This window comes from Hyposmocoma kahamanoa, unplaced genomic scaffold (genome assembly GCF_003589595.1).
Source record: "Hyposmocoma kahamanoa isolate Upper Pololo Valley unplaced genomic scaffold, ASM358959v1 100021, whole genome shotgun sequence".
Taxonomy (NCBI): Eukaryota; Metazoa; Arthropoda; class Insecta; order Lepidoptera; family Cosmopterigidae; genus Hyposmocoma; species Hyposmocoma kahamanoa.
In genome coordinates, this window is record NW_020653200.1 from 17204454 (window position 1) to 17228112 (window position 23659).

Here is a 23659-nt window from a genome sequence, read left to right on the forward strand (position 1 = left end):
CATTCACTTTTGTGCATCGGAAGTGAGCGCATCGCGAGACTAATTATCACCACGTGTGAGTCATCGAAACTTAATCACTTTGTTTTTGAGTGTCACTATTCCAAATCAAGTGTTTACGTGTTGTGAAAGCATGGAGATCCAAGAGCATGGTATGTACTTTTATTATCAATTTTTTTTAATTTTTTTTATGCATATTTTATTTTATATAATTTTTTTATTGAAGGCAGTTTTTTGGTGAAAATTTTTGGCATAACTTAATTTCCTTTAGACCTACAACTTTTGGCTGCGCTGAGCTGCACCTGAGGTATATGGTTTTTGAATAAGGAGTATGTCCTTATTAAGAGCTATAAGTTTCATTTGCATCTTGCTGCCTCTTCTTGGCTTAAAGGGGTGTCAAAGTATGCATGTCCATAGTATTGAATTTTTAATTTTTTTTTAAGTTCAGCTTTCATATTGTTTTAGGTACATTTTTCAAATGTTCTGTATCGAGGATGACAATTTTTGATATTTGGCACTCTAAAGTGGGTAATCCAAATGAAAAAATGCAACACGTCCTGAGCACTTTGACCGAAACATCATCCCTTTCTGACGACATCGAAAATATTGATTTAGAGACTTTAAGCCTTAAAATTAAGAATATTTGTAAACGAATTTCCCACTACTGGGCAAAGTCGAATCGTACTAGATCTAAATTCTTAGAAAAATATTCAGATTGGCTGCATGTCGTTGAAAATATTGATGTACAGCGAACTGAGTTACGTGTATCTCAGAGCTTTGACGAAGTTAAACCATCAACTTCTTCATCGCATGGCCGTCCGAGAATTAACTTTGACGACACCAGTAAACGTACAAAAAGGAGAAGATTGGCTAGTTTGTCTAACCAAGACCCTTCTCTTGTACAGTCATTGCTCAATGCGTCCGATAGCTTGTCTTGTCCTGATATCGATTCTAGCGAAGTTTTATCGCTCATTGTTGAAGCTCAGTTAACTCGACATCAATATATATTAGTAAAGAAATTTATAGACAATAAGTTTTCAAAAACCATTTTCCCATCTTACCAAAGTGTCGTGGAATCTAAAAAACACTGTTATCCTTCAGATATTACTGTTACAGAATCATCCGCCGAAGTCGAACTTCAAAGTTTATTAGATCATACTGCCAATCGGATTCTCAAGTCTCAAAAAGATGTTTTGAATAGTGTACCTAATGAGTCTCTAGATAAGATATCTTTGATAGGGAAATGGGGTTTCGATGGCAGTATAGGGCATTCAGAAAATAAACAGTGTTTTTCTGACTCCATTCTTGAAGACAGTAGCCTGTTTGTTACTTCGTATGTGCCACTTCAGCTTGTTTTGACAACAGATAACAAAGAAAATTCAGTAGTTTTGTGGAAAAATCCTCGTCCTTCATCAACTCGATACTGTCGTCCTATACGCCTCCGATATTTGAAGGAATCGACTGCAGTGTCAGTTGAGGAAGAAGCTCATTTTAAAGATAAAATAAGGAACTTGCAGCCTACTGTTTTCAAGTAAGAAGATCGCGAATATCGCATTACTCATTGTTTGCAACTTACTTTGGTAGATGGTAAAGTGTGTAATGCACTTAGTGGTGTTTCTTCATCAAAATGTTTTATTTGTAACGCCTTGCCCAGTGAAATGAACAAAATTGACGAATGTTTAAATAAGGAAGTCGATGAGAGTAAATATGAATTTGGTTTATCACCTCTTCACGCGTTAATACGTTTTTTTGAATATTTTGTTCATGTCGCGTACAAGTTAGATGTTAGGAAATGGCAAGCTAGGTCCGCTAATGACAAAATGCTTATTGCTGCAAAAAAATCATATGTTCAGACTCAATTTAGAGAAAGATTAGGGCTTATAGTGGATAAGCCTAAAAGTGGCGGAAGCGGAACATCAAACGATGGTAATACAGCCAGGCGGTTTTTCTCGAATTCAGAAATTTCCGCTGAAATTACTGGGATCAAGAAGGATCTCCTAGATCGTTGCTGGATCATCCTTCAATGTTTAAATTCGGGATATAATATTAATAAGACGAACTTCGAAGAGTTCGCTTTAGAGACGGCTCGGCAGTTAGTTGCCGAGTATCCGTGGTATAACATGCCTGCTTCCGTTCACAAAGTTCTAATTCATGGTGCTAATGTTATAGATTACGGTTTGTTGTCAATCGGAGAGTTGTCTGAAGAAGCAGCTGAAGCGACTAACAAATACATCAAGTCTTTTAGAAAAAATCATACGCGTAAAATGAGTCGCATTGTGACCAACACAGATTTAGTAAATAGGCTGCTTCTTCATTCAGATCCCTTCATAACAGGTCTACGAAAGTTACCTGTTAAAAAAAAAGGTGTACTGTCAAAAGCTGTATTAGACTTGTTATGTATTTAAAGTTAATATTGTTGAGATTTAATGTATTTTGGTATAATTTGTGTTTTGTTTGTATTTTGTAAAATGAACTTTTTTATGTATTTTTATTGTTTTAATTTATTCATTTGTGGTTATTGTTAATACAAATAATCATTATTTACACAGTTTTACCATTAAAAGTCGCAGTATAAAATGTTTTAGATACATCGTCTAAAAACAAAATTACTGCGAGACATTTTTACACCTAAATATTGTCAAATATTTTTTTCAATGTATAATTTTATTAATTTACGTTTACCTAATCATATTTTAACGTAATAAAATAAAAAAATAATAATAATTTCGGAGTTACGTATTTATGACCGCCTTAGTATGGAGCGTGAATCACCGTGCAATGGTATGACAGGCAGGACAAATGCTTTTCGGAAATAAAAAAGCTTCTGTCAAGCCGTCCTGTACTGCAATATTTTGATATGAGAAAATCAATTGTAATGTCGGTAGATGCCAGTAAAACCGGTCTCGGTGCATGTTTATTGCAAGACAACCTACCAGTTTGTTACGCTTCAAAAACATTAAATAGCGCTGAACAAAAATACGCTCAAATCGAAAAAGAGCTTTATGCGGTGTTGTTTGCTTGTGAAAAATTTTATGTTTATATATATGGTAGATCAGACGTAGTGATTGAAACCGATCATAAGCCATTAATAAGTATAATGAAAAAACCGATTGTAGATTCACCCGCACGTTTGCAAAGAATGTTGTTACGGTTGCAGCGCTATACTTTTAAACTTGTTTATAAACCAGGTAAATATATGTACATCGCAGACACTTTGTCGCGAGCTCATGAGGCTGACGTTTCTACCACAAGCGCGCTGAGTCACGCTGCCGAGCACTCGTTCAGCTCAGTGTACGACGAGGTGTGTGAGGTGACGCGCGATATGATGGCACAAGCATCGCACCAATTTGATGATGTGCAACTTATAAGAATACAAAAATATACAGAAAAAGATGATGAGTTAAAATCGCTTAAACAATATATTATGAATGGGTGGCCCTCAGACAAAAATAAAATTATAAATGAGGTTAAACCGTATTGGAATTACAAGGAAAATTTAACAGAAACTTTTGGTATTGTTTGGAAGGATCAAAGAATAGTTATTCCTAAAATATTAAGAAAAGAAATTTTAAATAAACTTCATATAGGACATATGGGTTTAGAAAAATGTAAACTAAGGGCGAGAGAATCTGTTTTTTGGCCCGGGCTAAATAACGATTTACAAAACATGATTCACAATTGTGATATATGCTTATCGCACAGAAAAAAATGTCAGAAAGAAACATTACAGCCGCATGACATTCCAGATAGGCCATGGGCTAAAGTAGGGACAGACCTATTTCATTTTAAACATAAAAATTATCTTATATTAATTGACTATTATAGGAAGTTTTTTGAAGTAGTCGAATTACAAATAACTAGCTCCGATTACATAATTGGGTGCATGAAAGACATTTTTAGTCGCCAAGGAATTCCTTGTGTTGTTATGTCAGACTGCGGACCTCAATTTTCATCACATAATTTTAGACAATTTTCATCTGAATGGAATTTTACTCATATTACTTCCTCTCCCCACTACCCACAATCGAATGGGCAGGTTGAGCGTACAGTGCAAATGGTAAAAAATATCATGCGAAAGTCGAGTGAAAATAGGACAGATTATCGACTTGCTTTATTGGAATATTTAAATACTCCTTTGGCAGACGACATTCCATCTCCCGCAGAATTGTTACAAAGTAGAAAGTTACGTAGCATTATACCTATATCATTAGCTCATTTGAAACCTAAAATACAAAAATGTATCCGTAACAAAATTGTAAATCGTCAAATAAAGCAAAAAATGTACTATGACCGCAACGCAAAGGACTTGTGTTCCTTGCATGTGGGACAAAAAGTAAAAATTTTGCAAATGAATAATATTTGTAAGAGGCGTTGGTTAGCTGGAACCGTTACTCGTGTATTAAGAAATCGTTCCTATGAAGTACAATTAACGACGGGAGTTACAATCATCAGAAATCGTAGACACATCATTATAGACTCGCCACAAAGACAGGACACGCCTGACTACAATTTTGATCAAGATGATATAATGTTATCTGATAAAAATGTTAACACTAATATTGAACAAAATTCTTATGTTACTCGTTCTGGTAGGCTTGTGAGGCCGCCGGATAGATGGGGATATACCCATTAATGTAATATTGTTTTCCCTTAAGTTACATAATTGTTAAAATGCTTATAAGTTTTAAAGAACAAAGGTGTTATGTTGTCAATGTATTTAATTCATGTTAGTAATTTGAAACGTTTGCGTTTAATTAACAATATCCTGAGTTAATTGTTTATTCTATAAAAATAAGTACAGCATACATTATTTACTTCAAGTCAATGAGATTAGTAATTAGTGTAATTCATTGATGCAAATTACAAATACAGGGAAATTAAATATAAACCCTTATAATATCTAATGAAATGAATGTTTGAATACTTTCTTAACAATATGGTCTATTTAATGTTATAGAATAATTTTTAAATTTAAAATTAATTTCTAAATTATATAATTGTGTAATTTAGAAATAAGCAATTGCATGTATGAATTTTATTTTTTTTATTGTTTTAAGGAGGATGATGTGAATATAATGTTGAAGGTAGTTAATTGTAGGTACGATCAGAGTTCATAAAATAAAATCAGTCTGCATCCAACCACCGTCGTTTCATTACACATAACAATGTGTGCTTTTCGGATGAATCCCGCTTCGGTATGAGACCGGATACAAGACGTACTCGAGTTTGGAGAACATCTGGACGTCATGAACGTTTGAGATATTGTCAGGAATTTCATCCATATGGTGGGGGAACAATAATGATATGGGCCGGTATTTGGATCGGCGGAAGAACCGATCTCATTTGGATCAGGGGTAACCTCAATGCTCAAGTTTACGCAGAGAGGATTGTTTCAGATGTTATCATCCCTTTGCGAGGCCAGTTGGGTGATTCATTTCAACTAATGCATGACAACGCACGTCCACACACGGCTAGAGTCGTAACACGCATTCTTGCCGAAGCTCGTAAAAACGTTCTGCCGTGGCCTGCTCAATCGCCAGACCTCAATCCAATTGAGCACGCATGGGATATGCTTCAAAGAAGAGCTGTGCCGAGTATGCATACCGTACATACTCTACAACAATATTTTGACTTGTTACAAAACACATGGGCGGCCATTCCTCAAAGTGATTTTGATGAACTCATCTTAAGCATGCCAAATCGCTGTAATTGTGTGATTCGTGTTAATGGTGGAAATACAAATTATTAATTTTCTTATCTTTACAATAAAAATGAGCAAAATCATTATTTTCGCCATTTTTTTGTCATTTAATTGACGCCGTTAATTTGAGTTTTTTCCCACAATTTGCAAAAACATCAATTTTAGTTTATTTTAATTAAATATAGGGGTAAGCGGTTAAATAAAACATAAGCATTAAAGTAAGAAGTCGTCCTGGAAGACTGGATTTGGTAAATATTGCTTAAATAATTTTTATTTCAAAAATATTCACTTGATCCCTAGACACTTTTGATGTGTGTAGTTAGAGGGGTCAGAGTTCTTGGGACACACACTTCACGTATAGATATTAAAAATTACTCACAACCTGCTATGTTTTTTTCATTTGTAGTTTTAGTTTCAAAATTGTCAATAAATTTTAGACATAAATTTTCCCATGCCTTTTTTTCCAGTCGGTTAGAGTAACTGGCGGAACTGATATCCCATATTGCAAGGTGTTGTTCTGCATTATCTATACATTGTTCAACTCGATTCTCGTCCATCGTAGTTAATTTGAAAAATTTACATGTACACCTCACTAACCGTGATGCAACCGAGCGTGTCTCCAGCGCGATCGTCGCGCGGCCGCCGCGCGGTTGCAGCGCTTCTAGAAATTGTATGAAAAGTGACAAACGCACGGCCGCCGCGCGGTTGCAGCGCGACTGCCGCGCGGCTGCAGCGCGGCTACCAGCGGCTAATTTGAACGCGCCCTAAGGGTGCAATTATATCGCAATGCATGGATTCGGATAGCGTTATGAGAGTGTTACCGCGCGGGTTGGTGGTATTAACAATTCAAAACTTATTATTGAAGAAGAAGAACTAATTATTGAAGTTAACAAAACGATAGGGGGTTTCAGAGTACAACTAATGCCATCTAGCAGTGGCGTGATGGAACTAATTGCATGTTAAAGTTGTTCTTGTTACAAGTGTAGTTAGATTTCATGCTGAAACCAATTTTTTTAAATTATGGCTACAAAGAACACACTAACAAACTACAAAGAGATACTACGTATTGTTTCTTTGGAAAATGACTGTTTAAGATATTTACGACAAAAAAAAGTAATCGTTACTGCGTGCGCCTTCGGCGACATATCACGACAACATAACTATGAAAACGCAACGAAGTGTTGCTTTAAAAATATATTCTAGAATTTAGAATATTAATCTACAGCAAAATTAGAAATAGCAAAATACTCTCTTTTTTCATCTAAGAATATATTTTCTTAAAATACACCCAAGAAATTTTGAAGTAATTTAAGATTATTTAAATTTGATGTAAGAGGTAAAAATTTCTTGATGTAAGTAATGTCCAATTAATTTATTAGAAATGAAATAAAATCTTGAAGTGAACGTATTTGACTAAAAATTAGAATAAAGTTAAGAGTAAAATTGTATTCGAAAACGATAAGCAGTATTTTTGTAATGACAATATTTTATTACTTTTAATAAATCGTCTGCTTAAAGGTAAAACCATATAAATGACATTCTACAAATCCACAAAAAATCTCCAAATTATGTACCTGTTATAAGAAAATCACCATCTCTCTGCAGATAAAACGACTTATAGTTTATAGCTTTTTTGTTATTGAGTTTCACCTGCAGAAAGATAGTGACTTTCTTACCATAGCTACATAGACTTTTTGTAGAAATGTGACTTATGTGGTTTTACCTTTAAACAGACGAAATATTCTTTCAGAATTAACAAATATTTTGAGAAATTGCTCTGTCTTATTAATAGAATTCCTTTTTACCCGACTTCAAAAAAGGAGGACGTTCTCAATTCGACTGTATTTTTTTTGTATGTATGTTACGCGATAACTCCGGTATTTGTGAACCGATTTTGACGATTTTTTTGTTAGAAAGAGGGTACCTTCATAGTGGTCCCGTTTAATTTTGAAGAAAATCATCCACCTCCAAGGGTGGCTGTTCACGCATGAAGATTCATTTTTATTAATAACGCCTACACTTTATTATAGAGAGCAATTATTTTATTGGTTGATTTTGCTATTCTCCAATTCAAGGCGTTTTTCTCTTAATATACTTTGAGTAGTGAGAACCGATTTTTATTATCCCATGTGTCAAGTTCCGTATAGTGGCAAACTAGGGGTTGAATCCGGGTTTGCGCACTTTCCCGTAACCGATGTCAATAAAACTTGGCAAATAGATGTAATTCCACGTACTTTTGAGGTCGGTTTTTTAGTACTTTGTACGGATTTTCTGTGCACTATTAAGGTTTCGAAAAACAAATGAAATTACAGTGAACTGAAGCTAAGTGTAATACTAACGAGGCGCAGGTTTACAAAGAAGTTTTCCTACTGATTCTACCTTAGTACTGTATTGATTTTTACGGAGTTGCAAAATTTAAATTGGATTAAAAAGTTGCGGAAACCTAGATATCCGGAGCAAAATATCAGTTATATCACGATACGGGGACGGAGGAGTTTTGTAACAGAGATTTGGATTTCTTTAAGGGATGCAGTTTGCGTCGGTAGCACACGGATGTTTATTTCACACGAATTTCATCGGCCTAGAGACGCGGGGCTGCCGCGCGGAGTTCGTGTAGCCGCCGCGTAGCGATCGCGTGCATGTGCTCAAAGACCGAACTGTTAACTAAATTCGCGCTATATATTTATTTTTACGTTTTAACTTAAAAAATAGTCCCGGACGCGCGCGTGAGCCTGACTCGCCATAAATGTACGTGAAAGTGTGGTAAGTGCGCGGTTACCGCGCGGTGGCCGCGCGAAGACTTTCACGTCGTATAACTGAGCGCTTACACTTACGCTAATGATTTTAAATTCAGAAAAAAAAACTGGTGCTTTACTTTTTTATTTTATATTTGAAATAAGCCAACAACGTCATCATCCTAGAAACAATAGTACATAAGTATACTTTAAAGTCAAGAAGTGGTAATTACATTAATGGCTATCCATTAGTTTTTATTAACAATAAATAAACAGTTAAATTACAACATAGTTAAAAAACCATTACTACTACTACATAAAAAAACAACAGCATGAAGTTAACGGAAGACCGATTATGTAATGAAATTCTGGAAGAAGTAAAAACAATTAACTTTAATATTGGCAAAGCAAAACAAAACGGACAGCGAACTTCGAAGCTAAAGTTTTAATTACGGACAGAAAACAAACCTTTGTTCGTTGCATTCTATCAGGATCCTGACACGAAACTTTGTTCTCACCGTGGTATTTAAAGCACCCGGGTAAAACCCAAGTAGTAACAAATCGTAAACGCAAAATATGATATAGACAATCAAACAATATTGTAATAACGTCATTTCTGCAGAGACACGCTAACGCTAGTAACTTCAATTTAACAACTCTGTGAGCAACAAGTGCGGCGCGGGATGCTCCAGATGCGGTTACAATTCAAACTGCGACTGGCACTATCGGCCACACCCGTGAAACATTCACCAATCGACAACACGACATGACGCACATGCGCTTTGAGGATTTATTGATTTTATGCACCCAACTAAGAGATTTTACTTGTTAATAGAGTTCATAATAGTGCACAAAATTTGTGTAGCTCGTAGCCTATCTCTTTCTACAAAAACAGTGTTAGGTGGACTTGAGTTAACAACAAAGAAAGAAAGACCGTATATAAAATTGAAATGAGGAAAGGAGTCTTGGAAACGGAGGAGAAACCTGGTCAAAAGCAACAAATATTACCACTGCATATTATTTTTCATACTTTAGATTAGACTATGCAATTCATTCATTGCAAGTGTTATATTAATTGGTTTGTACTTGGATACATTAAATTATATGCTCCGATTACGGTTGAGCTGAGCTTATTTCCAACCTCGATTAAAGTGTAAAAAAGACAGTACATTTTGCGTAAATAACGCTTCCTAAAACAATGTCGCCCGCTCTCGCTCTTGTGTAAACGTGTTCCAGCCAGAAAATCCTATAGTTCTTTAAATCTGTAGGTTTTGCTTCGAGTCGTAATTAGTGGTGATAACAATAAACCAATTGCTGCTCGCAGCGATGAAGCAGCACAGGGACTAGACTAGCAATCCTGATTAAGTTCCGTAAGTTGAATTGCCTGTCGAATGCGTGCTATAATGTTTATTTCACAAAATAGTTTACAACATAATAATGAAGTCCCTGACTCCTGACCTAGGTATAATCTGTGTGACATTAGCCAGTGTCCTCTCCCAAATTTTGATAGAGCTTAGTCTATTTCATGCTTAGACTATGTAAACCAAAGGACATGTTGTACATGAATCATTTAGACGGTGAAAACATAAACATTTTATTGTCTTTGTTTAACTACTGCGCGCCGTCGTAAACCAAAAGAGATGGCACTACATTGATTTATGTCAAACACGGGAGTTGAAAATACGTAACGTCATCTTAAATGCCAACCATTGACTTATTGTAAGTCAATGATGCCAACAGTCCTCATTTTGCCATTTTCGTAGTACCCTTTGATAACCATTTCCGATTGTCAAAGGGAAGTACATCAAATGTATAAACCAATGTTTGGCCAAATGTTTTAGTGAATTATTCGCATGAATTGCAATGAAATGGACATAAATATTGACAGTGAGAACAATTTAGTATTGATAAAAATGCGTCGCTAAAGCATTAAGGGATGCGGCAGTAGAAAATCGGAAATCAACCGAATGTTACACTACACCAGCATGTGTTATTTTTCTGCCTATAAACATACAATAGCCCAAATATCTCATGTAATTAGACTCATTTAAGTAGTTTATTCATAAGTCTTACCGAATTTTGCTTTCGTTACTTTAGATTGCCTGTTTGTTAGTATATTTTGATGATTATGATAACGATTATTTTGAGATAGTGTTGTTCTAGTAAGCAGACATATTATCGATACTCTGTTATTAAAACAATTCACTACGAGGTGATTATTATTTCATTATTATTATTTTTTAAATTCACCTACAAATGAAAAAAGAAAGAAAGAATTGTTAGAAATTATAGGACTGCCGAACATAAACATTGGATCAAATACTATCTTAGTTTGTTCGCTCCATTTTGAAGTAAAATTTTAATAGAACTTTGAATGTAAATAGATTACATGATAATGGAATTCCATCGTTACATTTATTGGCAAATAACTTTGTATTTAATTTTGATTAAAATGGCTCATTACTTGCCTAGTAATAATAGCCTAGTATTAATCATACTTTGATTACAGTAAACTATACAAATTTGCAAACATAAAAAACAGTCTCAACATTCAAGCCATACATTTGCATTTCGATATTGCCTTATTTATGATTATGGTACAACAATGAATCCGCCATTTGTGTTGGACATTTTTGGATTAGGTAGGTACGATTATTCCGTAGATAAGGCAGCCCCTTTCCTTTATGTGAAATACCTAAGTCCAGTGTTGGGCGTCAATCAATTAAATTTCAATCAGATTAAAAAATAAATTCAATTGAAATCATCATCATCATTTTTTTAGGGGGTAGGTTAGGGGGTGGGTAAGCGGGTGGGCTGGGCGGTGGGTCAGGGTGTGGGTGATCGGGTGAGTGACCTAACCCCTCACCCCTAACCCATCCCCAACCCACACCTGACCCACACCCTAACCCACCCGACCCACTAACTTAACCCACCCGACACACCGACTTAACCCACCCGACCTACCAACTTAACCCACCCAACCCACCACTTAACCGACCCCCTAGCCGGCCCCCTAACCGACCCCCTAACCCACCCATTTAACTGACCCCCTAACCCATCCCCTGACCCAACCCTAACTTAACCCCCAACCTACCCCCGAAAACTCACTTAAAACTCAAAATTCGTGAAGTGATTAACGAAATAGACCCATCATTTTGTCAAAAAGTGATTAAAAACTTTCATGAAAGAATCGACATCTGTAACGGTGGTCATGGTGGACATTTATCAGATATCTTTTTTCATTAATAATTGCCAAACTTTACTTTTTTAATACAATAAAAAATTTTAATCTTGTCATCCAAATTTTTTTTTTTTTTTGGTTTACAAAACAAAGTTCTTGTTGAAAAATCCTTTATAATGAATAATAAAATTAATTAAAGAAAACAAAGTTTTTCTTTTCGAACACAATGGGTTTATAAATACTTCTTGAATGCCATGGTATTACTATAAGTATGGCAATGCGAACTTTTAAAAAGTAAAACTCACCATCTCTCTTTGTTACTTTGTGTTCATCATCTTGCCACGCAATTAACTTTCAACTTTGTCATGATACGAATTTCAAGTCTTGCTAAGACAGTTGTGTGATATTTTTTCAATATTGGGTCAGCACACACATTATTGTCTTTATTCCAAAACACGTACTTTCCATGACGCGCCAAAATTATATGTTACGTAACGTAGAATTGACGGCAGTATGTACAATACAGGAAACAAAATACTAGCCATTTATAACAAACCTAAACCAGAGCCTAGAAAAGTACATGCACTGAACTACAAGGAAACTAAACACCTTCCACGAGGAACATAGTAAAAATTATTTGTTCATACTATATGTACACAAATATCATAGGTCATGCTCATGTGTAAAAGATGGTGCATATTATATCTTTATTCTATGTAGCATATCTTTACATAATAATTTTTTAAATGTTATTTTTGTTTCTATATTCTTCTTTTTTTATAATATGAATTTCAGTTTCTGTATTTATAAATACAGAAACCTTAAGGGAATCACCCCGCTTATAGACGTGATCTCGGCTTGAGCCGGTCAAAAAAAGCTAAGTTGGAACACATTTACGTATTTAGTATTATGTACGTAAGTATTTGTTTATTTATTCTGAATTATAACCGTAGTTAATTTTGTGGGTGCAGTATTTGTTGTAATGGAATTCCCTACATTGAGAACAACATATTATTAATGTAGGCACATTCAGGCACTCAGACAGTTTAGACAATAATTTACCTCTTGGTTTTTTCACAAACATTATTTACACATTTGTATGACAGTAAATGCATTATATGCTTTATAAAATTGAAAAATTAAAATAATTAGACATCAAGACACATCCAGTAGCTATTGTCATTTTTAGACAATCAGACAATGTCAAAACAACATTTAAATTAAATGTTTTAGTTTTTTTTTATATTCCATTACTTGTCACTATGTTTGTTTAGGTTAACTCTGCACATTTTTTCGTGGTTTTTGTATTAGACTCTACATCTATTTGTTGGTAGGTCAATGCCATTGAAAACATGTAAAATATTGTTGAGTGTTGCCACATATACTGTTACTAAGTTAAAGTTTCTGTGCAAAGAATACTGTAGAAAATAGAAGAAAATCCAGACTTTATTGAAAATAATAAGAAATTTCCATATTACATTCTTGCTTTGTAAACAATAGGACATTCGGTAACTTTCATTTGATAACTGTATTCTGAATAACGTTTGTAGCCTTTGCAGGTCAAGAAGTTCAGGTAATCGTACAGGTGTGACGACATTTCGGTTTGGCTTTGAATATGACAGTTTGACGTTCGATTCAGGTGTTGTGAATAAAAATGAAAAGACACAGTACAATATAAAATCGAATCGGTCAACAACTTAGTTATTGCAAGGTTTTGAATCTACCCCTAAATCTTTTGTGCTCAAAGGAGCTCCAAAAAAATCTTTTCTATTTTCTACAAATAGGTGGACAATAAACTTATAAATAAACATAATTTATAGCAAGCTGCTTAATTTCGGTACTCTGTAGTTCATTACAGTGTTGCAAAACAATATGTTTGAAAATACATTGCCAATAAATTAAATAATATGTAGTTATTAGTTAGCACATTATAATTATAATTTGCATTTCAGTATTTTAAGCAATTTACGTTTAGAAAACTGCCCTCTGCACTTCTTTGCTATGTTTCATATCTATACAGGGTGTCCGGTAATGAATGTATCATACTGAAATGGCTTATAGCACAGCTTAAGACTGTTCCAAAAAAAATGCAAAAAAACATCTATCCCATGTAGTACCTAAGGAATGTTTGTTTTTCTTAAAAGTTAATTATTTTTATCTTATTTTAGGTTTTTGTGCACTATGACTACAAATGAATGAATTTTGAAATTTTGAAAATAAAAACTGTTCGCAGAGCAATGTACACTCATAAAAGTAATAAAAATCTAAAATAATTTACCACTCTTTGTCTAAACTTAATTTCATGGTCCATTATTGATATTATAGGACACTACCTATATCCTTATTTTCCCTTGGCTATGAGACAGACCTAACCTATAGACGCCAATAAATATTAACAATCGCTAGGCTACATCAATTAGCACATCGCAAACGCAAATTTAATACCTAATTTACAGCATCCGAAAAAGTTTAATAAAAGTAGAAACTTAGTAAGTTTAATGCCATAAAAATTCTATAAACTACTTTTTACTTACTATTTTTCGGCCGCACGAACGTGCTCCTGTGCTTCTTGTACCTTGCTGCTCATCTTTACGAACACTTACAACTTGAATTATCACACGCGGGATTTCTCTGGCGTACCTGCCAACCTGAAATCTTTAGCCAGACTAATAAAGATTCTAAGTCAAAATCAATAAAATCGACGACAAGTCTAACCATTCATTTTTTTTAGACAGGTAAATATTAGGGATGCATGATAAAATTCGATTTTTGAAGATCGATTCGAGAGTGTACGATCTAGCGATTTTTTGTATCGATTCTGTGCAATGCGATTCGAAGCGTAAGCAAATCGATGCAACATTAAGGTGAATCAAATCGTCTAGATCGTATTCATATATATGATATGAATACGATCTAGACGACGATTTGAACGAAATAATCATTGTGAACCTCGATTGAATAGTCAGGTTAATCCTATTATACATATATATTGGTCTGCAAGAAAAGCAGTTTGGCAACATTTAAATATTATAAATATACGATATTTTGACCGAATAGCTTTTCTTCGACTTTGGCGGTGCCTCCGGTTTTACCAACATTGCCTTATATGATGTATCCCTACCAGTCTGCTTCGATTTTTGGTACCTCAGTTCGTTAATACAGAACAACGGCGAAATAGACCAGGACGTTAAGAACATGATAAGTGAGGATGGATGAAAAGGAGACAGGTCGCAGGCACTATTTGCGAAAGGCATTCGCTCCTTACCTGACCTGTCGTACTGTATGGATCTGTATGGATGTTGGGTAATGATAAATTGAAGGCTGAGTCTAGTATTCCCGTGAGTGTCGATGGGGTATGCAATCCTGTCAATATTGCAAATATTTTTAAAAGTCACTTTGCCGTCCAGCCGTCTCTTGGGCATCCCAATCGGAAGTTTGACGACCTTAGGAATCGAAAGCTGAACATTTCAACAACATTTTTCACCAAAAACATAAAGTGTGCCATATGTAAAATGCGTGGTGGTAAGTCGTCAGGTCATGACGGGCTTAGCGTAGATCACTTGCGGCATGCACAACTCCAACGAGTAATCAGCTGTTATCCGTGCCGATTGTCAAAAGCAAGACTGGGGATGTATGAGACAGGTCCAATTATAGACCTATTTCGTCAGCTACGATAGTAGCAAAAGTGCTTGATAGTGTACTGAACTATTACTTATATAACTAAGATACTTATTTAAGCCGGCATGTAAAGTTACAGGATGCTCAGTTCGGATTTCGGCCCGGGCTGTCAACAGAAATTACTATTTTCAGCATGAAGCGCACTGTCAGGTATTACACTGATAGACAAACTCCCGTCTATGCCTGTTTTTTAGATCTCTCCAAGGCATTTGATTTGGTTTCGTATGACATCATATGGCGGAAACTAAATGATACTGGGCTGCCACCGGAGTTGGTATCTCTCTTTAGATTCTGGTACTTCAATCAGGAAAGCCGTGTGCGGTGGGCGGGTGAGTTCTCGGATCCATGGAGGATGGAATGCGAGGTGAGACATGTGGCTTGAGCTCACCCCTTCTATTCAATTTATATATGAATACGCTGATTGAGGCACCTGGCGGCAAGCATCTTGGTTGTTTTATTGACGACGTATGTGTCAATATTTTCAGTTACGCGGACGATATGGTGCTGCTGGCACCTTCAGTTAGCGCAATGAGAACGCTACTTAATATATGTGAGTCCTACGCGGAGTCACATGGTCTAGCTTACAATGTTAAATAGACAGTGTACATGGTCTTTAGGCGGGAAACAAGTGCCCTACTTTTGTACCACCCGCATTACTCAACGGTGTTACTCTTAAAAGAGTATTTCAATTTAAATACCTTGGGCATTTGGTGACCAAGGATCTTAGGGATGATGCAGATATGGAAAGGAAGCGCAGGGCATTGTCAGTTCCGGCGAACATGTTGGTTCGAAGGTTTGCTAGATGTACGGATACAGTGAAGATAACATTGTTTAAGGCATTTTGTACATCACTGTACAAATACTGTTCAACACTGTTGTAACACTGTTCAAATATACCCAAAAATCGTACAATGCTCTGCGAGTCCAACTTAATAATGCATTCAGGGCACTATTGCAGCTCCCGCGCTTTTGCAGCGCTTCGAGCATGTTCGCAGATACACGCGTGGACGGCTTTGATGCAGTCTGGCGAAAGAAAACTGCCTCGGTGTTGAACAGAATGCGCGGGAGCTGAAACGGCATCCTGAAAGCGACAGCTAATAGACCTTTTTGCCCGATGATGTATACACCCACACAGAGGCCAATTTCATTGTTAGTTATTAAGTATTAATCTAGGATAAACTCTACTAACATTAAACTGGACCTTAAATGTTGTCTGAAGTAAATAAATCATTACTATTATTATTATGAATGAAAAGGGAGGATGAACAAACTGTGCATGCAGCGGAAATGTTGAGATGGATGTGTGAAGTGACAAGAAGAATAAAATAAGAAATGAATATATCAGGAGAAGTTTGAAAGTGGCGCCGTGACGGAAAAGATGAGGAGTAATAGGTTAGCGTGGTATGAACATGTCATGCGAAAGGAAGAATGTCATGTGACGAGAAGAGTGTTAGGCAGAGGCACTTTACACGTGCGCCGCTTTGGTTAGTTTCGACTCATCTTAAAAGACCCTCGATTGCTGATTTGTTTTGGGATCGTAACTATAAATCCACGTTTCGGTTTCCCATCAAATTTGACGTCCCTTCGTTGAATCTGGTAAGAATGACATTGCACTCAGTCACATTGTGTGGGAGCCACCGAAAACACAGGTTTTTCACACCCAAATGTTTGTGTAGCATTGATTGTATTTGTCTCATGCTTATACCCAAAGATGCCCGAATCTCATGGTATGTCATATGCCTGTCTGTTTTGATCATACGGCGCACAGCATCGATGTTTTTGTTGTTCACAGCAATAAACGGGCGACCATCACGAAATTCGTCACTGAGATTCACACGACCGCGTTTGAATTCTGCAAACTAGCTATAAATAGTCGTCTTGCATGGTGCTTCATCGCCAAAAGTAGTTGAAGCCGTGCGAAGCTCCGCTGAGCTGTTGCATTACATTTAAAGTCGTAGAAAATCATAGTACGAAAATTTTCACGAGTTAAATCCATGGTGATGTAGACAACCAATTTCTAAAATGACGCCACAATGTAAAAAACAAGTGATAGTCAGATGAAACATATATATTTTACAGCCAAAGAATTCAATTTTCTAATGTTGTAATTACTTTTTAAGTATTGTTTATGTAAGTGGCTAGTTCCGGAAACTTATAGTGCGCCCTATGTAGATCAAAAGCAATATGATCGGATCTGTGGATCGAGTCAGAGGCATATGATCCACTAGAATCGAAAAAATCGATTCAATGCCATAAATCGTGCATCCCTAGTCCCTATTTATGGGGCATTGGCTAAAGGGAGTCAGCCAAAACAATACAGAAAAAAAGGTAAATCTGTAGTAATGCTTATTTGCTTTCGTGAAGATCACTTCTGCAACACACTACTACCAATGCAATAATATTATATAAAATAATTCAATGTAATTACACCGAAATTTAACTCTGAGACGGACTCGAGGTCCAAAAATGTACATAAACAATTATAAATCTGACAAACGAAAGTTGAGAGTAAGAAATAGCAGCAAATTCAAAAACTCTGCGTGTTGCAACCCTGATTGATCTGTGAAAAAAAAAATAATTTGATACTTGGACAGATTTTTAGTATGTAAATGGAACATGAATGGATGATTCCTAATACGATGTATATACGTAATATTTTCTTGCCAAAATGAAACCGCGGCCAAGAAACACATGCGGAATCATCGAAAGTACTTATCGACGAAATTTATATTTCTTTAAATTTAAACTACTCTCGTAGGCGCAGATACAATGTAAAAGCCGCAATATTATAATTTCACTAGTACAGCTTGGCAAAAAAGAGTATCACGCGGTGAAAACTGAAACTAAAAAAAGATATTTGTGGCAACACTATTAAAAATGTCAGTGGTGTCAAACACGGCCGGTAATCTACTTAAAGAAAACCGCTCGCAATAGCGGCCATCTTTTTTAATGAATAATGACATTTGTCATTTTTGTTTCCTTGCTGTGATTGGCTGCCGCAGGCGTAGGTAGCCTTTCCGCCATCTTGGGTAGTGATCGTAGTATTTTACACTTTGTTATTGTTTTGTTGTTTTCACCTTGTAGTGGCTTGTAGCTTGTTTGTACAGGTTCGGATCGAGTGAAGACGTGACGTGCTTATCTTCTCCGTTAATTCTGTATTGTGTGTTTGTATTTTGCTTCATACAAAATGTACGAGTGCTGTGTATGTAAAAGTTCACGACAGGACGCTATTTTACATCATTTTCCTCGCACTGAGAAAAGACTCATGAAGTGGTTAAAGTAACTAAATCGTGATAATCTGAAAAAGTTATCACCAGAAGAACTTTCAAACGTTTTTGTATGTCAAAAACACTTTGAAAAGAGGTTTATTACGCCGAAATTACGTCTCATAGGCAGTGCATATCCATCTTTGTTTACCGAAGACGAGATTTCCTCTGGAATACCATCACAGGACAATGCCGGTAAGTTTTAAGTACAGACTTTACTATAGCCTTCTAATCTCTACGTCCTAACAGACTTTTAATATGAGCTTAGCCCGTAGTTGCTTTGTAGAAATAAAATATTAATAACTATAACCGTCATCTAAGAAACAAATTCGCAATTGCCGACGTTGGTGTATCCAGTGTTAATAACTTATAACAATTTAAGTACTTACTTAATTTTAAAACTAAAGAAATAGTATTGAGTTTTCAATTGTTTGTTTATACCTGCATGTGTTAGTGTTTATACCCGGATGTGTCCTAGTTCGAAGGAATAACTTTTAATGTTATTAATATTAATTGTTTTATTTATTTTGCACTTACAGAAAACATGGATATTGATTTGGAGCATAGTTACTTGCGTAAAAGACACTTTGACCACACATACTTTCAAAGGGAACCACTAAAAGGTTAGTAATGCAGTTTGTATTACTGTAACATTTTCTAGTAAAACTGTTGAAATGGATTTATTGCATGTAAATTTATATTCTGACATATTGGCCCCTTTACTGGTTCGATATTATAGTATGCGATAACATAGTATACATAATGCTTGTTGCAAATAAATAACAAGTTATTATTTTCAACTATCACCTATCACATTTATTTAACTCTCACTCATAAACACACAGAATACCAAAATACCTACAGGAGAGACTTGCATAAAATTATAGTGTGTAATTTCTCACGTTTCAGAAGTAATTGCCTCTAGCTCCAGTGAGTCTCAGAATGTGCCTGGCCCATCGCAAATTCCACTGCCTAAACAGGACTTAGGTAATGGAATTTTTTTGTTGGACTCAAGTTATAAAGGATAGTTAAGGTTTTAACGGTGTGTCAACTTTTCATTTTTTACACAATTCTGAAGCAACTTGTACTTATAGACCATCAGTGAGTGTGGACAAATGGTGCTACAATCTCTCCCACAATACCTCGTTTATTGTAGATGTTAATTATGTATGTTTATTGTGATCTATTTTATAAACATCATCTATCTGTTTTATATGATGGAAACATCTTGTTTCTCAACAGTACCTAATTATTTTTCAGTTAATCCTGTAATCATTGAACCAGTGATGAATGAAGCATTTCAAGCCTCTGGTAAGTGATTTTGAATTATTATTGTTGTATTATTACCACATGAATATGTTTGCAATGAACCTTTATTTACTCCATGCTGGATATGCAGAGGTCCTGAGTTTGTTCCCAGTTCAGACATTAATTTTCTTTGTATTATGTAATCTAGTATATTCTTCTAATAACCTTATGTATAGTCGAAAATAAATGTTTGGTTTTTCTCTTTGCAACTGCTCATTCAACAAACTTGTAACATACAACATAATATGTAAGTGTGCAGCTGCATGTTGTTATAATGTTTTACATTCCATAGAACTTGACTTCATCATTCACTTTTGTGTTTTCCAGGCTTGGATACAGTCAGAATTGCTAAGGATCCGAAACCTATGAGAAGACGTTTAATCACGAAAGTAAAAGATTTGTCACCAACATGCAAAAGTATTTATAAAGAATACAAAAAGTCTAAACAGCAGGCCGATTTTCATCGAAGAGCTAAGAGAGCCCTTCAGTTTAATAAGAAAATGTTGTTCGAAAAATTAACAAATAAAATGAATCCTTATGCAAAAAACAACAACAACATAACAAATATTGAGTTGTTTTATTTATTTTATTTTATCGTATTATTTTATATAAATGAACTGGAACCCCTAACCACCTTTTTTTTTTTTAAAGTATGGATGTATACGTTCTGCTCCTTTGCAAGACAATATCGTCTACCTATTAAAAAAAAATGGAATGTCAGTCGACATTAGTATCACAGATTAAAAATAATTCTTACTACTGAAAAAAAAGTACTACAGTGAGCAGTCTGAACGTAGTTCACTAAGTAGTCTGTGGTGTCAAATAACCAGTAGCTTTTGTGTTATTGCTGTATGCGCTGAGCAATTTTATACGAAGTTCTGTAAATTCTCGTACGGTTGTTGCTTGTTTTGTTATTTAAAATGAACAAAACGATTCGTAGTAGTGGTAGAACAGTGATATACCAAGTTTTTTTACGATGTTTGGCTGAATCTCAAGCGGGACAAATTTTGTCTGAAATTAACAATGTTTATCAGAGAACAGCCGATATGACAGGTAGTTATGCAAATTATTCAATTATTATTACGTTCTACATGTCGAATTACGCACTTTGCACTACTTATAATATACAATTAACGAGTTTTTGTGTTTAGTTGACAAAATAGTAACTAAGGTTATGTTTACGTATCATTTATAAGTTGACTTAATATTTTTGATTCTTTCAAGACTTAAAATTCAAATAAATTGGTGTTTTTGTATATTTGTGTATGTTAAGTATTTATTTTAGGTAAATCTGTCAATACCATAAGAAAAATTGTTGAAGGAGGTGAAAAAAATAATGGCGTGTTTTCTACACCTGGTAAACATAGGAAAGGTCGACCAAAGAAAGATCTCGATGAATTTGACCTCTGCGCAATTAGACAAAAGGTTCATTTCTTCTACACGGTAAAAAAACAAGCATGTATTATATTTTATATTAATGCCACTTTCTTCAATAAAAAAACAGTATTATGTAATAAATAAAAACCTTTTTTTTTTTCTCAGGTGCCTACACTACGAAATTTATTACCTGTACTTAAAGAAGATTTGGGATTTAATGGAAGCCGTAAACATCTAAGAAAGATATTACATTCTCTGGGTTTCTCTTACAAAAAATGTAAAACAGACAGATCGGCACTAATGGAGAAGCCTAATATAGCAGCAAAGAGGGAACAATATTTAAAAATTATAATGCATAATAGAAATTTGCCTCAAGAACTCCAAAAACAAATTATTATTTTTTGTATGAAAGCTACGTACACTCATCTTACAAGCTTAAAAAATGTTGGCAATCAATTGAAGTTAGTATGTGTGACACAATATATCTAAAGGCAAAAGATATATTATTGTGCATGCTAGGAGTGAAAAGGGGTTTCTTCTAAATGCACTATTAATTTTCAGGGGCACAAACAAGAATGAAGATTACCATTCTGAAATGAATAGAGCAAATTTCACTAAATGGGTTACTGAGAAATTAATTCCCAATTTGACAGAGCCTTTCATTATTGTTATGGACAATGCTCCTTACCATTCGGTAGTCATCAATAAGGCCCCAACCAGTGCAACAAAAGTTGCTGATGTAAAGCTGTGGTTGCTACAAAACAATATACAATTTGATGAAATGATGCGTAAACCTGAATTGTTAATGCTTGTAAAACGCCACAAACCAGAGGCCTTTATGAAATTGACCAAATATTGGGGGATCATGGTCACACTGTGGTACGGCTGCCTCCATATCATTGTGACCTCAAACCTATTGAATTGATATGGGGAATTGCAAAACATAAAATTGCCTTTGTCAATGTAGGGTCCATTGACATAAAGGTAGGGATCTAGTTCACAATTCGTTTTTCTTAATGTTATTAAGTTGAACTCTTAATCAATAATATTTTTATTCCGACAGATGGCAGCTGAACAAGCATTCCAAGCGATTACTGCCGAAGATTGGAAAAATTCATCCAACATGTTATTAAAATTGAAAAAGAGTATTATGAAAGGGGTATGACTATGTAGGACGACATTGAAAAATTGGTTATTAACGTCAGAGATGAGAGCAGTAGCGAGAACACTTCAGATTCATGTGATTCAGATGAGTTTGTTATTGCCGGAACGTCTAGCCAAGATACAATAGAGTTTTCTGGGGTGGAATATCTCGATGAAAGTGTTTTGGAATCTGATTGATTTAAAATTTTATAAGTTTACGCGAATGTTAGACATCGAAGACGACCAACAGCTCATTCCGCCCCGTGACCATGAAGGAATCAGTCTTCGAAACGTCGGGAGTAAAATGAATCTAAAAAACCGCGATATTCTCCGAAAATTAGTATTTATTAAAAAAATTTAAATTGTTATTTTGTTTTATTAGAATAAATTGTACAAACAATAAATGGTTCATTTTCCCTTTTCTCCTATTTATTTTATTATAATTATTAAATCTGCTTTAATCTCCCTTAGTAAGAAGGAAAAAGGTCATTTAAATTATAAAAACAAATAATTCTGTCAGGGATCATAATTATGTTGCTATATAATATTATGTTGTTACTGTGGATGGATCGAGTCTGATGGTAATTGAAAATTAACTCTAAGGGCGCGTTTATTTGAGTTCACGTGTTTAGAAACCGAACTGTTATAACAAAATACGCTTTATTTATTTAGAATTCACATGTTAAATTCAGAATTTTCAAGAAACAAAAACTTCATCACATTACTGCTTGCCGACTTGGGTTCGTCCAGTTACTAAAATTATGCGAAGTTTATCTACAAAGAAACAAGTTGTTATTGCATTATTACTTATACAAATAATGCAAAGAAGAAAAAAAAGAGGTGAGATGATTTTGGGTTCATCCCATTTTGGAAATAAGAGAAGAGTTTGGAGAATTTCATACGAGGCTGGCTTAGCTTTTGTCCACTTGGCGACCGCGTGGACAACGTGCGGTTGTATTATTCCGAGAAATTTAAATGATGTTGCTACCAAGAAAGTTTTCGGGTCGTGTGTCTGGGCGCTAAAAGCCTTTAACAATAAATAAAAATAACAAGTATCTAAACATTTTTCGTCGTAGTATATCGGGTTGCCACATATTTGATCTAGGCGCCATCATTAAATCCATATTCCTTTTTGCCAAGCTAAAGTTTGATTTATGTGGGCACAGACCACATTATATGGGTTTGATAATTGCACGTACTTTTGTCAAGCGTCTTCATTTCATAGTATCACGGGACATTCATTAACATTATATATTTCCCTAGATGTATACAG

At 35.1% G+C, this 23659-nt stretch overlaps 2 protein-coding genes across 2 annotated transcripts in view; one reads left to right on the forward strand and one right to left on the reverse strand.

Annotated features, from left to right (window-relative positions):
* Positions 1–14252, reverse strand: part of LOC113226088 (gamma-soluble NSF attachment protein-like) — a 50851-nt gene extending 36599 nt beyond the window's left edge. The window contains exon 1 of the mRNA XM_026458609.1: positions 14149–14252. Coding sequence (XP_026314394.1) covers positions 14149–14201 — 53 coding nt within the window. The 5' untranslated portion in view covers positions 14202–14252. The remainder of the gene's footprint in view (positions 1–14148) is intronic.
* A 3976-nt stretch (positions 14253–18228) lies between these two features.
* LOC113226419 lies at positions 18229–22584 on the forward strand. Its single transcript, XM_026459031.1, has 6 exons — positions 18229–18753; positions 19098–19181; positions 19468–19545; positions 19819–19869; positions 20194–20516; positions 22417–22584. The coding sequence occupies exons 2-6, from the start codon at positions 19103–19105 to the stop codon at positions 22582–22584; spliced, it is 699 nt and encodes a 232-aa protein (XP_026314816.1). The 5' UTR covers positions 18229–18753; positions 19098–19102.
* The last annotated feature ends 1075 nt before the right edge of the window (positions 22585–23659 follow it).